Here is a 14,792-nt window from a genome sequence, read left to right on the forward strand (position 1 = left end):
TGTCCATGATTAACATTAGGAATATTGTATTGGCTTGGATAATACATAAAATCAAGTCAGGACTCTACAAGAATCCTATGTGATTTTTTTTTCTTCTGGAGAGTCACCTTCAAAAAAACAATCAGGTTGAAGCATCTCTAAAACAGCTTCATAGTGATAAACTACAGAAACAACTGTACTATTAGTCATTTTCCCTGAAAGGGTAGTTACTTAAAGATTCAGGAGCAGGAGAAGAATGTAGAAGATTAATTTCACAAGTTGGGATGATTGGGTGGTGGAACTGCCACTCAAGACATGACAATGAAAGCTCCACCTCCAAATTTATGTATTTCAGAAGGAGGAGGAAATGGGAAGCAGGATTTGTGCAGTGTGGGTAAAAGGACAAGTATGGGAGAGAGACTCAGAATCCTAGACTAGGGGAACCTCCATTACTCAGGAAGACAGGGTTGGGTATATATCTGGTACTATTTGGAAATCATTTTAAAATATATATTAATAAAAGTCCATTTGTTGGGAAGAGCTGTTTAAATGTTATCCTGTGTCTTCCCCATATTTCACTTAGCCACATTACCTTAGACATATGAAAACAAAGGAGGAAAAGAATTTCTAAATCAGAAAATAATTTAGTGGTGACAACAAGAAAAACATCCTGTGGGGGTCTCCCAGAGCTTAGGGGATTTTGCTTAAGGTTAAGGACAAAGAAAATAAGAATGGAGCATATGCAAGCAGGAAGATATGCAACACAGGCTCTGCCTTGTTTTGATCCTTTATTGGTGTTCCTGCTAAAATACACAAGACTATCAAGTTCAGTGCCTGGTCTTTCTTGCTTCAAAGATCAGATACAGGGATTGAGAAAGCCTCCTTCAGCAGAACCTGAAAAGCTGCAATTGGCTAATACAGAATAAGACAGACAATTTCAAAACCCTTAATCTGGTAGAAAACAACTTCTACTGTACTCAGTTAAAGTACTTTAGGTCAAAGCAGTTTGGTTAGTTGGTAAAATCTTTCTTAATCTATATACGACTAAGACCAATTTGTTTTTAAGATGGTTTGCTTCCCTCCATATGAGAAAAGAGGTAGTCACTCAAAAAAGAAAGCTTTTTCTAACGCTACATACCATCAGCAGTTTTTACACTTTTAAAAATGTATTCAAGTATTGAAGCTTATTTGACTATATTTATTAATTTCATTCAATAAAGGTGAAACCCATTCCTATTGTCAGTTTTTATTGTCCATAGTCTTAATCACTGGCATCATTATGACAGTCCTAAATATTTCGGCCATAGATCAAGGCAATGGTGAAATCCTCTGCCGGTTGCCACCGGTTTGCTGCCCGCACATGTGTAGTGCATGCCAGATGCACGCATGACCAGTGCGTGCCAAACATGCTGCACATGTGCATGCAGTGTATAACACGCACGCTGCATGCATGCACGTGCGCAGTGTATCACAGATGCACGCTGCATGCGTATGTGCAGTGTGCACCAAATGCATGCTGCGTGCATGTGTGCGCAGTGCGCACCAAACATGCACTTTGCACAGAAAAAGGAGCCTTTTAAGTACAACAGCGAGGGGGGTAACAGCTGTGCTGCGTGATTTAGATTCACTAGAAAGCAAGATTTCCTGCTTTCTAGTGAATATAAATCGCGTGGCATAGCTGATCGTCAGAAATACCAATTCAGATGAACCAGTAGCTTTTTACTACTGGTTCGCCCGAACTGGTAGCATTTCACCCCTGGATCCAGGGACAAATTAGTAAGAAAAGTCACTGTTTTTAAACCAAGCTTGCAAGTGCCAGGAAGACACCTCTGGTTGACTGTTGAAAGAGTGCTAAAATGAGGTTTTTGTATGCATTTGTTAGAAATTTAAGTAAGAAATGCTTGACTGTATGGGAACCTTGTATTCCTTTTCTGATGAATGGTCCAAAGAGTCAAGGATTATGTTCCAATGTGAAAGAAACCCAGCGTGTTTCTCTTCATGTTTGAGAGCATGGATTTCAGTCTTCAGTTCTTTTAGCCGATCTTCAAACTTTCTACTCTTATCTAGGTAGTCTAACCTGGGAAGCACAGACAAAACAAAAAAGTAAACAAAGCAGAGATAATCAAATGGGCTGTGAACATAATTAAAACAGTACCTGATCCAGAACTAGTACCTGGCACTATAAGAGAACAGATTTCAGGATCTGAAAATCTAATGGATCAGCCTAACTAAGCTGTAGCTTACACATGTGGTTCCAAATACAATACCCAAATTGAATACTCTGATTTAGGATAAGAAGTGCTCAAACTTGAGGCTCCCAAACTACTGATGGATAACCTGTGTGGATCTTACAGGTAAAAAAAGTTGTATACTCATAATCTAGCAAACAAAGTATGTTTTAGATGCAGTGTTTGCACTCCTTTTTGGACTCAGATTTTGAGTTTTCACAGATGATGTTACTAAATCCATGGCCTCTGATTATCAAATCATAAAAAGGACACACCATCCTTGCTTTGAACAGGGGAAGATTTATGCTGCATAGCCCTCAATTTATGCAAATGAATTGTCCCATATGTAGCAAAGAAAGAAATTCTACTATTCCTGAAGTAGCCTTTGCTCAGATTTCAGATAAAAAGTCCAAAAGATCCCTTTTACCTCAGCTTGGTCTATTTTAAGCAAAGCTTCTGTTCTGATGGCGAGAGATCATTGAGTTCATATAGATGTGCAGAAACTAGTAAGGGGTCTAATATTTCTAGCATTGGGAATATGATTTCTATGCTGAAGAGAAATACCTAATGCCAATATATAACATGAAGCAAAAGAAGTTTCTGAATAAAGGTACAAAGTGTGAAGAATTCCATTCTGGCACAACATTTCATCCACCAATATTCTGAATCTGGAATCTGCCTGGCCTTATTTCAACTACAGGAAGACAATCCTACCTCTCTCTCTCTATCTCCAAGGAAAGCCTCTTCAGATCAATGTCTCTTAAATCCATTTTTACAAATCCTTTGTCACTACTGGTATCCCTCGTGTCAGCAGGTGGAGACGAAGTACACTTGACAGTATGCTAGAAAAGACCACAAAAACAAAAAGCTATCATGTTGAATCTTATATTGTTTAGGGATAGATTTTGAAGACATAAGATTGTGCTATGCAACTGTGGATTTATGCAAAAAATGTTACAGAAAATCACACACCACTGGGTGGCGTAATTAAAGCCAAGCACAGATCTGACTGGAAGTTGTGTGGATTGGCTCTAGTATAGTGATGGCTAACCTTTTTGTCGCCGTGTGCCAAAAGCGGGGAGAGCGCGTGGGGGGGTCATGCGCGCACGTACCCACACCCATAATTCAATGCCCCACTGTTCATGCGCACGCAACCCTCTCCTCCGCGCTCCCCCTGCTTTTGGCATGTGATGGCACGGTAGGCCCATTTTTGGCCCTCCCCAGGCTCCAGAGGCTTTCTAGGAAGTCCATTTCCTGACTTCCGGTGGGACCAGAAGGCCCATTTTCACCCTTCCCATGCTCCAGATGCTTTCTAGGAGCTTGGGGAGGGCAAAAACAGCCTCCTCCCCACCCGGTGGCCCTCTGGAGGCCGGAAACAGTCCATTTCCCGACTTCCGGAAGGCCCAAAAATCAGCTGACTGGTGCGTGCATCCACGCTGGAGCTGTGCTAGGGCAACGCTCGCATGCCCACAGATATAGTTCCACGTGCCACCTGTGGCACATGTGCCATAGGTTCTCCATCACGGCTCTAGTACAGACTCCTCAGTTTGCCTGAGATTAACAAATTGTCTACCCTGAAAGCATCAGTTACAAACACAATGTAATGGGATGTATCATTTTTTTTTTTTTGCTTTAATTTATATGCCGCCCTTCTCCGGAGACTCAGGGCGGCTTACAATGCATTAAGCAATAGCCTTCATACTTTTGTATATTTATACAAGATCAGTTTATTGCCCCCACAATCTGGGTCCTCATTTTACCTACCTTTGAAAGGATGGAAGGCTGAGTCAACCTTTAGCCTGGTAAGATTTGAATTTGCAGTAATTGCAAGCAGCAGATGTTAATAACAGTGCTTTAGTCCACTGTACTATCAGGCTCTATAGTCATTTTACCCTTCTATGTTCAGCAACTTCAAATATTTCTCTTTTTAATAGAAGATAATATCTGTAGCTCAGGAATGAACTATGGAGTTTTTTATTCTCTCTAAACTTGGTTGTCTGCTTGCAAATATTTCATTACCCAACTAGCTAACCACATTGCAAGTAACACAGTGGTGAAATCCTCCGCAGGTTGCCACCGGTTTGCTGCTTGCGCATGCACGCTGCACGCCAAATACATAATGCATGTATGCATGCATAGTGCGTGCCAAACGCACACTGTGTGCACGTGCATACACAGTGCTCACCAAACCCGTGCTTCACATGGAAAAAGGAGCCGTTTGAAGGTAAGTAGAACAGCGAGGGGGGGAACAGCTGTGCCAAGCGATTTAGATGCGCTAGAAAGCAGGATTTCCTGCTTTTTAGTGAATGTAAATCGCACAGCGCAGCCGGTTGTCAGAAATACCAGTTCAGACGAACTGGTAGCTTTTTTTACTACCGATTCGCCTGAACCGGTAGCATTTCATCCCTGAAGTAACATCAATACCATATTGATATTACTTAGTTGGGTAATAAGACGTCTGCAAGCAAACAACCAAACTCAGAGAACACCAAGTACTCAATATTTTCCTTTTTAATCAGTCCTTCCTCAAAAGATGCCTCATTATTCTAGTTGAAAAAGATGTTGAGATATTTTTAATGGAATACTACATTCCCCATGATTCTCTGCCTTCCAGGCAACTTTAGTGGATGGAAAGAGAGTCTACCTATTGCAGGTTTATCCTTTACCTAGGGATCAATTAAATCATTGTTGTTATTCTATCTCTGAAGCAATCATGTATTTTTTAAAAAAAAAACTTACAGGAGGAGAGTTAAACTTGCTGACATCTTGAAGCTTTTGCTTTGCTTTGTCTTCAGCTTCTCTGGCTTCCTGCAGGTCATGTTTTAAATGCTCAGCTTCTTTGGCCCTGCCAAGCCAAATTATCATCATAAGCAAATCAATCCATATTTCTCAAAGACAGTCCTTAACTAAGGCCCTGAAAGCACAATAGGCTTCAATCAACTTTGATAATAGATGAGATTTCTGTGGCTGCCTCATGGCTCAAAAGCAATACCTAAGAGAATCCATGGTATCAGGTAACCATGGTAACTGCTAAGCCTCAGTTTATTAAAGATCTCACCATCTTAATTCCTGATTTTTTTTTCTACACACAGAAAGATTACAATCATAATCATTAAGAAAATAATTGGAAGATTAGTAGAAAAGAGGTAATTATTCATTTTTGTTTCCACATTCATATGCAATTTTAAAACTATTTAAAACGTGTAGATTTAAATACTATTGCTTAAAATTTTAATTTGTAACTTAAATATGCAGTTTCATGATAACTGCAATTAAAAACAAGTGTAAGTGCTCCTTTAAATATAATTGCAAAATTACTTTCTTTATATAAGCATGCACTTTTGCTGCTTACACTGCCAAAAATCCCTCTAACATTCAGGAACCAGAATGCCAGCAGGATACAGTCCAAAAAGTCAAAATGTGTCACAAATAAAAAAAACTGATTCTTGATGACTTCACAAGCACATCCATGGAGTTTTCTGGGCAGCAAGAGAGAAATGGTTTGCCTCTGCTTTCTCCCACAAAGTTATATTTTCCTTTACTGTATAATTCATCCCTGGATAAACTCCAAGGATTGGTCCCCAGCCCTTCCTCTTCCAGGCCTGACTTTCTGCCTTGTGATTCCATCAGAACCCAGCACTTAGGTTTTATAAAGGTAAAGGTTCCCCTCGCATATATGTGCTAGTCGTTCCCGACTCTAGAGGGCGGTGCTCATCTCCGTTTCTAAGCCAAAGAGCCAGTGCTGTCCGAAGACGTCTCCGTGGTCATGTGGCCAGCTTGACTAAACGCCAAAGGCGCACGGAACGCTGATACCTTCCCACCAAAGGTGGTCCCTATTTTTCTATGCATTTTTACATGCTTTGGAACTGCTAGGTTGGCAGAAGCTGGGACAAGTAACGGGAGCTCACTCCATTACGCGGCACTAGGGATTCGAACGCCGACCTTTCTGATCAACAAACTCAGCATCTTAGCCAGTGAGCCATTACATCCCTTCTAGTTTTTATACCTATGAAAGTTCATGAAGGTCATATTAAATTTTTTCTAACTTGTACTTGGGACTAATTAACCCCAGTGCTGAAGGCATCTTGCAGAAATGCAGGTCCTTGACATATGACCATAAGGGAGCCTGACAGTCATAAAATGGATTGGTCATGTGACTGACCCAATTTTACGACCTTTTTTGCAGTGGTTGTTAAGCAAATACCATGGTTGTTAAGCAAACCCATTGTTTGCTATGGCATGGTTTTGCTAAAAACTGGGATTAATTTCCGGTTTTCAGCAAAACCATCATAAAACACGGTCAGAACACTGCTGTTGAAACTTCGGATGAGAGTCAAAACTCCCTTTTTCCAGGTAGGCTGTAAGTGACCAATCATATAAATCAAGGACTACCTATGCATGTGAAAACACCCGAGGGAGCACATGCAGAATCACCAACTAAGTTTCTAGTACAGAGTGTCACCTTCGATCGGACTCCTTCACCAGCTTCATGGCAATCAGCTCGGCCTCCCTTATCTTGTGCTCCATCAGTCGCTTCTCCTCGCCGGTTTTCAAGGCCGCCATCTCTAATCGATGGCGCTCCTGCTCTGCTTCGGCAGCGTTCTGAGCCAACAGCTTGGCTTCCTCCTCAGCTATCTGAGCTTTCTCAGCCAACAACTCCGCTGCTGCCTCTGAACGGCGCTGGAGGAGAATTTAAAAACAAGCACCTCTTATGGTAAGCTGCCCAGAGGCTGTCTGGATAGTGAGATGATGGCATATCAATTTAAAAAATGAAATAATAACATAAAATAATAACAAGATAACATAACGTAACGTAACATAAAAAAATAATAAAAAATAAATAAAATAAAAATTTTAAGTGGGTGCAAAACAGAGATAATTAATTGACCAGAAGCCCTTGGATCACCTACCACTAGGCTTCATTACCACAGCAATGCTCACCAGTGCCTCATTAGCTTGCCGAGCTTCATCTTCCACCTCAAAGAGGCGTCGTTCCAGTTCTTCTTTGGCTCGCTCGGCTTCTTCCCGCAGTTGCTTCTCCCTGGCCAGCCTCTGGTGCTCCATCTGAGGGAATGAACAAGGTTGGACCTCTGCAAGAACTGCACAGCGGAATGCAGCCAGGCTCACTTTGTTCTGGTTTTTCCAGTCCTCCTCTTATATTACATACTTTTCAACTGTAACCTCCCAGAGGCTGGGACCTATCCTTTGCAAACCCTATCCCATCATCTTGCAAATCGATCGGCCAAAAATTAACTTCAGATTCATATTTATTTGTAGTGAGGGGATTTTTTTTTTTTTACTGTCCAAGAATACTTCTCTGGAGTAGGCAAATCTGCACAGAACACAGCACAACAGATACAATACAAAATCAGAAAGGAGTAAGTTCTAATTTTTGTTCCTGACTTTTTTTAAAAAAAAGAAAACCTATGTATTAAACTTCTCACCTTTATATATAGAGAGAGGGATTCAAAATAGATCAAAATCTATTGATTTGAAATTTTCTTTTTTTTAAAAAAAGGTACTTACCTCAAGAAAAATGTATATCACTGCCCTTTCAGATTTTCTTCACCAACGTTAAACAGCTTATTATAATGTTTTTATTGAATATTTATGCATGTTTGGGCCATACATGGAAGTTAGCACTATAATAGGTACAGACTCCAAAGGATAATTAGGACTGCAGAAAAAACATTTCCAATCAGCCTACTTTCCATAGAAGACCTGTATATTGTGCTGTATAGGAGGGCTGAGAAAATAACTACAGACCCCTCGCATTCTGGACATAAACTGTTTCAGCTCCTTCCCTTGGGATGCTGCTATACGGTATTACATATCAAAACAACTAGACCAGTGATGGCTAACCTTTTTGCCATCGTGTGCCAAAAGCGGAGGGAGAGTGGGGGGGTTGTGCGCGTGTGTGCCCACATCCATAATTCAATGCACATTCCCCCCACGGAACTAGACATAGGGACAGTTTTTTCCCCTTGTGCCATCTCTCTGCTGAACACCTAATCCTCACAGTATTGTTTTATGTGTAAGTAGTCCATATTCCCCCATTCTGTATAGCTGTAGAATTATTATTATCCTCATCTTATCTACTACCCCCTTTTATTGGTATAATTATTATGATTATTATTACTCTCTTGCTTTGCATGTACACTGAGAGCTTCTGCATCAAAGAAAAATTCTTTGTGTATCTAATAACACTTGGCCAAATAAAGTATTCTGTTCTGTTCTGTTCATTTCCGTTCTGTTCTATTCTCTATTCTATTTTTTTCTAGTCAATGATCCAAGTACGTTGTCCACTTTTGTGTGAGACTAATACCCAATATAGTGCGGCAAAAAATCATTAAAATTATAATGATAATGATATATATCTGATCCTTGTCTGTCACACAGGCAGCTTGGAAGCGAGTTCAAACTTTGCGAAATCCTTTAGCATTTGAACCAGCTCTAAGAGTCACCTTCTTTCTTGCTTTCTCCTCTCTGGCTTGAGCTTTCATCTGCTGAATCTCAATGGGATCCACTCGCCTCCTTCTCATGAACAAGTCGTGATTTCCAATGAAGAGTTGCATGATCTGCAAGAAATGAGAAAAGGAAAATGTCTTCCTGGAAATATCCAAGAGGACTCCAGTATCCTGTTTCCTTCAATGGTCTATCAGATGTGTCTAGGAAGTCCAGAATATAAACACAACAATTCTTCACATATTACTCCATAATACTCAGCTATGTAGTAATAACCCTCTCTGAAAGGAGGGAAACTCACTTTAGTTCTCCAGGTAAACCTAAAATTCATCTCTGATTGATTTGGTTTTCAGCAACAACTACCTACATGTCTCAGGAAAATAATTAAAAAACAGGGTACTATAGGAATGACATCCCATTCTGATAATCCTCATTATTTCCTGAATGCCCTTAAAAGGTCCATTGATAACCTCCATATCTATACTTGGCTTGGACCTGACAGAAGATGGTTTTCATTTAGGACTGCTATAATGGAGAGATGCACATATATGTTTCTAAATTGATATGTTTCTAGATTGATGAAGGAACGTACAGAACTTGCATATAGCATATGCATGTCTTGGTAACTGACTTAGATTTTAAAGGACAAAGAGTATAATTACACTGTAAAGGTTAAGTCCTGAATGAGAGTTAAAAGTCAGGACTTCACCTGGTATCAAAACCAGATAAAATCACCACCAGCTTGGCCTCCAGGGAAAAGGCATTCCAGAAGGGGTCCACAAGAAAGAAGTGTAGAAATGTGCATTTTCTATCACTGGTCCTTTTGTTTGACTATGGTGTATTTCCAGTTCTATGCATATGATTTAATGCATGTTATAGATTTTGCATTTTTGTTTTCATGTTCATGTAGCAGAGATAGGAACTGTATACTGCTCAAAGGCAGTTCTGACTGGAGCAGTCTATAAACACTGTAAGATAAATAAATCTCCACCTAATTTGGCTCTCCTAACTATGGGAAGTGGAGCCAAGTCTTACCCTGCATATTTTAATGCATAGATAGGTATATATTGAAGTGATGTCCCGGTGCCTGGAGGCTGTACGGATCTGGATGGGGAGGAACAGGCTCAGGCTCAACCCATCCAAGACTGAGTGGCTGTGGTTTCCGACGTCCCGATATAGTCAGCTGGTGCCATCGCTGACTATTGGGGGTGGATCATTGGCCCCCACGGAAAGGGCTCGCAACTTGGGCGTCCTCCTGGATTCACGGCTGTCTTTAGAAGAGCACTTGACGGCCGTGACCGGGAGGATTTTTCATCAGGTTCGCCTGATCTGCCAGTTGCGTCTCTTTCTAGATCAGGACTCCCTACACACAGTCACTCATGCCCTCGTCACCTCTCGTCTGGACTATTGTAACACTCTCTACATGGGGCTCCCCTTGAGATGCACTCGGAGGCTCCAACTGGCGCAGAGTGCGGCCGCGCGGGTGGTGATGGGAGCAACGTGGAGCTCCCATGTAACACCTCTCCTGCGCGAGCTGCACTGGCTCCCGGTGGTCTTCCGAGTGCGCTTCAAGGTTTTGGTTACCACTTTTAAAGCGCTCCATGGCTCCATGGTTATCTACGGGACCGCCTGCTACCACCAATAGCCTCCCACAGGCCAGTACGCTCCCATAGAGAGGGGCTCCTCCGGGTGCCGTCGGCCAAACAATGTCGACTGGCGGCCCCTAGGGGGAGAGCCTTCTCTGTGGGGGCACCTACAATCTGGAACGAGCTCCCCCCGGAGATACGGAGGATCCTGGATCTTCGCACCTTCTGTCACGTGCTTAAAATGTTTTTATTTCATCAAGCTGGCCTGGCCTAAATCTTCTCCTTTTTAAATTTAAATTTTAAACACAAATTTTAATCTGTTTAATTATGGGGTATTTTAAAATTCAGCCTAAATTATTTAATTTGTTTTAATCTATTTTAAATTTTGTATCTCTGTGTTTTATCCTCTGGCTGTTCACCGCCCTGAGTCCTTCAGGAGAAGGGCGGTATAGAAATTTAATAAAATAAATAAATAAATAAATATATGGGGGGGAAACACTCCCCCATTTGCTTCCTCACAATCATTTATGGCTTTAATTGTTATTACTGAAAATAAAATCATTCAGCAAAGTCTAGGCAGTCAGTGCAATTCAGTGTCACATGATCTCTGTTCCAACCGAGCATAGATTGGTATGGTCACTGGCCACTGTCTTTGGCCATTATTATAATGCGGCATGTTTATAATGGGATAAAAATGGGACAGAAAGAAGGGAACCACATTTCCACCAACACTGGCAGGGCATAAACAGGAAGCAAACCCCACATTCACTCACACTGATGATGTTACCTAGTCAGGTAATGAAATGTCTATATGAAGAAAACCAGCTCAGAGCGTACCAAGGACTCCACAGATAATCTTCTATATAAGAAAGCACTCACCAGTTTATTGACTTTAGGCTGTGAAGAGAAGAACTTGAAAACCTCGGCTTTCTTGTCAATGGGCTTAATTGTAAGCTGAAAGAAAAAAGGAAGGTGTTTTTTTTTTAAATGATCATTATATACTAAGTCCATGTACAAAATTTGCTTCCACTTGAGACCTATGGATATAAAGAATGACGTTCTATAGCATTAAAAACAACCATTCTAACAAAATAATAAAAAATAGACATAACAGAAGAAACAGTTTTATATTTTTCATAAATATGTAGCAAAAATGCAATGAAAAACCATGCCTTCTCCTTCCCTTTGCCACCATCGCACAGCCTATTTGCAAGGCCGGAAAGATTGGGGACCTGCCATGGCACATCCACCTACCTCTTTATCAGAATAAGAAATATTTTGGATGCTGCTCCATTCAAAAGACTTATTCGGAGAGAAGCGGTTATTGATGCTGTAGACATGAATCCCTTTGGCATCTACCCCAAGCAGGAAGTCTGTATGATTCTTCTTTTGCTGCGGAGAAGTCCAAGGTTAAAATCAATATATTCATCTTGTGCACTGACTAGCACTGATGATGTTATTTCATTTGGGTAATGAGATATCTGCAAGAAAACAACCTACTTCAGAGAATACCAAGGATCCCTCATTTCAACCCTGGGCTACAAATATTCTCCTTTATTGGTTAATATATTCATTGGCTGACATCAACCAATTACAACTTAATTTGGCCTAAAATGCACATTTCAGTTCCAGGTTCATGGCACAGATAGTCCTTAACTTATGACCGCAATGGGGACCACAATTTCTATTGCTTAACAAGGTGGTTGTTAAGTGAATCACAGCCAATTTTGCAACCTTATTTGCCATGTTTATTAAGGGAATCCCTGTAATTGTTAAGTGAATCACATAGTTGTTAACTGAATCAAGATTCCCCCATTGACTTTAACTGGGAAGGTTAAGTCAGGCAAATTGCTCCAGGTCCCAATAGGCAATGCTGATGAGACTCAGAATTTATGAATGACTCCCATAGTAGCCCCCCCACCCTTTTTTTTTTACTGGCAATACTGCTGGGGCACAAGGGATTTACAATCAAATTATCTGGGACTGTCAGAAAAATCTGAATCAGATGCATTAAAAATTACACATACTTACAGCAATTGGAAAATAATTAACCCCATACATCTCCAAGTCTTGTGCTATTTTAAGATAGTTCATCTCAGCTTCGTATCTAGAAGAACGGAATATTTATTTTAAAAAAGACTTGGAAAGGATTGTTCTTGTTTTATAAAGGAAACATATTGATCTCTATTACTATCACCCCTAGGCTGTATTTACTGACTGTGAAATACTTTTACCTAGCTTTATTACCATTGCTAATCAAAGATGTTTACAAATTGCACTATAGCCTCTATAAAAATCACATCAGTAGATGGACAATTCAACCATGACATAGAAATAGTTTCACTTAGCACATCTAAACAAATTGGAAATATGCTGGGACAAGTTTTACATTCAGCTGAATGATTCCCCAATTGAAAAACGCCTTTTCTGGAAGGATATTCTGAAGTCCTGGTAATGCTATGTAAAAGGTTCTGCTCTTGGGACAATCTGTAAAACATCTAAAGGCTTTGGACAGAGCAGGCCACAAACAGTGATGGACAGATTCTCAGAAAAGATTACTCTTAAGCAGATATGTTGCTTTTAGTCTTAAAAAGACTAGAACCAGCACTTTAAATGAAGTGCTGACAAAACTACAGTTATTTGTTTGCTTATTAAATCTGTATGCCACCCATCTTGCCTAGAGGTGAGATCAACAACCAGGAGCAGAGTGATGAGAGAATGTGAGTTTCTGAATTCCCATCTGTCTGGATCAAACTTTGTATCAAGGAGTGAATTCAAGGATTAGAATTTAGAATTCATCTAAAGTCTTATTGGCTTCTAGTATGTTTTATGGAAAAAATAGATGAATATGGGTAGAGTGTCAAAGTCATGAAATGTGTATTGTGACATCCTGGTTTATTCTTTATTTTTTTTATCCTACTTTTATTATTTTTATAAGTAACTCAACATTGTGAACGAACCTAATACTCCTTCCTCTTTCTATTTTCCCCACAACAACAACCCTGTGAAGTGAGTTGGGCTGAAAGAGAGTGACTGGCCCAAAGTCACCCAGCCAGCCTTCATGCCACAGGTGGGACTAGAACTCACAGTCTCCTGGTTTCTAGCCTAATGCCAACCACTAGAAACTGAAATCCTGCCCTTTGTCCTTCCTTCATGATGTTGCACAAAAATATGGAAGAAGTGTAACTTGCATCAGTGTTGCACACAAATTTGAAAGGGGCAGAAAATGTGTCATTGCCCCACCCCCATAATAGGTGTTAATGGATGTGAGTTCTTTTTTCCAAACTACAGTTGCAAGCAAAGGGTGCTGCAGTACCTGGCCATTCCCTGATGTCCAGCATAACAGGCAGTAATCCTTTCTTCCCACATGTCAGGCGTCATCTGATATTGACGGAGAACCTAGATAAAAGAAAAGTAAAGAACAAAAAAGAAAACAATGGCAAAAATATTTATTTTTCAAACCTCAAGAAGGCTGTTCATGCAGGTACAACAAACTGTTCTGCTTTGGAAGGACCTGCAGAATTACATATGACTTAAAATGCTGCAGGATTAGAAGCAAACTGTCTCCCATTTCCAGAAGCCTTTCAGCTTGTTGGCAACTTAATACAGCACTGCTAACTTCGGTTTGATTTTGTCATAATTCCCCTTTCGTGAAGAGCAGTCTGGATTCTATCTGGAAAAAGGTTAATCCAGAATGGAAACACCAAGGTCATTTTATAACTCAGTTTTGAGCTCATGACCCAGAGTTCCCTGGAGAATCTTGAAGGAGAAACTTCCCTTCATAGCTAAGAACTCACATTCTCCAATAGTTGCTTGAGAACTATTTTAGAACATCAGAATTTTAAAATTTCCCACTCTCTCTAGAAAACAAAGAGAGGAAAATCTGTCCTAAAAGGGCAAATAGAAATTGCTGGTCTTTGGGAAGAAGTTGTTTTATGAGTCATGCAAATCTCTTACTTCCTATCTGGCTAATTCAGCTATATTGGGTATCTGAGTATAACCAGGAGGATAGGAAAGTGTGAAAACACTTACTCTTTTTGGCAAAAGCTCTTCTGGAGCTAAGAAACCGGGTTTGTGCAGATTTGGGTCATAGTCACCATACTGTGAGGGAAAGAAGTATCAGACGAGTCAACAGGAAAAGACTGTATACGAAGAATTGACAGCATAGTATAAGATCTAAATTAACACTTTTTTTAAAAAAAGAGAGAAAACACTGAATCATTTGATCATAAAATAACAACTAAAAAATGGCTAAAGCTCTAAAAGATTTTTACAAGGATGATGTATACACTGTAATTCCACAAGAACAAAAAAAAAACCTGTCAGAAGTAATTTTCCTGAGAATTTTACCTTCCTGTCCTTTAAGGCTGACAAAATATGCTTGAAATTTAACCAGTTAGTACCAAATATACACTAGTTTACAGCTCAAGAAGAATCCAGTGCCATAATTTTCAATTTTGTTGTCAATTCCACCAATACAGTAAAGCTACAGTGGGTCCAGCTGTAGCTTAAGCACCAATGACTAGGAAAAGAA

The 14,792-nt window shown here is 40.2% G+C and overlaps 1 protein-coding gene across 2 annotated transcripts in view; it reads right to left on the reverse strand.

Moving 5' to 3' along the window:
- The window catches only part of LOC117667546 (merlin-like), a 38,793-nt gene that overhangs the window by 4,197 nt on the left and 19,804 nt on the right, over positions 1-14,792 (reverse strand). For both annotated transcript variants that reach the window (XM_034420984.2, XM_034420985.2), the window contains exons 6-16: positions 14,291-14,359; positions 13,575-13,657; positions 12,290-12,365; positions 11,513-11,650; positions 11,138-11,212; positions 8,672-8,785; positions 7,149-7,271; positions 6,670-6,887; positions 4,947-5,052; positions 2,922-3,049; positions 1,897-2,056 (exon numbers count right to left, since the gene is read on the reverse strand). In XM_034420984.2, coding sequence (XP_034276875.1) covers positions 1,897-2,056; positions 2,922-3,049; positions 4,947-5,052; positions 6,670-6,887; positions 7,149-7,271; positions 8,672-8,785; positions 11,138-11,212; positions 11,513-11,650; positions 12,290-12,365; positions 13,575-13,657; positions 14,291-14,359 — 1,290 coding nt within the window. The remainder of the gene's footprint in view (positions 1-1,896; positions 2,057-2,921; positions 3,050-4,946; positions 5,053-6,669; positions 6,888-7,148; positions 7,272-8,671; positions 8,786-11,137; positions 11,213-11,512; positions 11,651-12,289; positions 12,366-13,574; positions 13,658-14,290; positions 14,360-14,792) is intronic.

Source organism: Pantherophis guttatus, chromosome 1, assembly GCF_059756535.1.
Source record: "Pantherophis guttatus breed Tessera chromosome 1, ASM5975653v1, whole genome shotgun sequence".
Lineage (NCBI taxonomy): Eukaryota > Metazoa > Chordata > Lepidosauria > Squamata > Colubridae > Pantherophis > Pantherophis guttatus.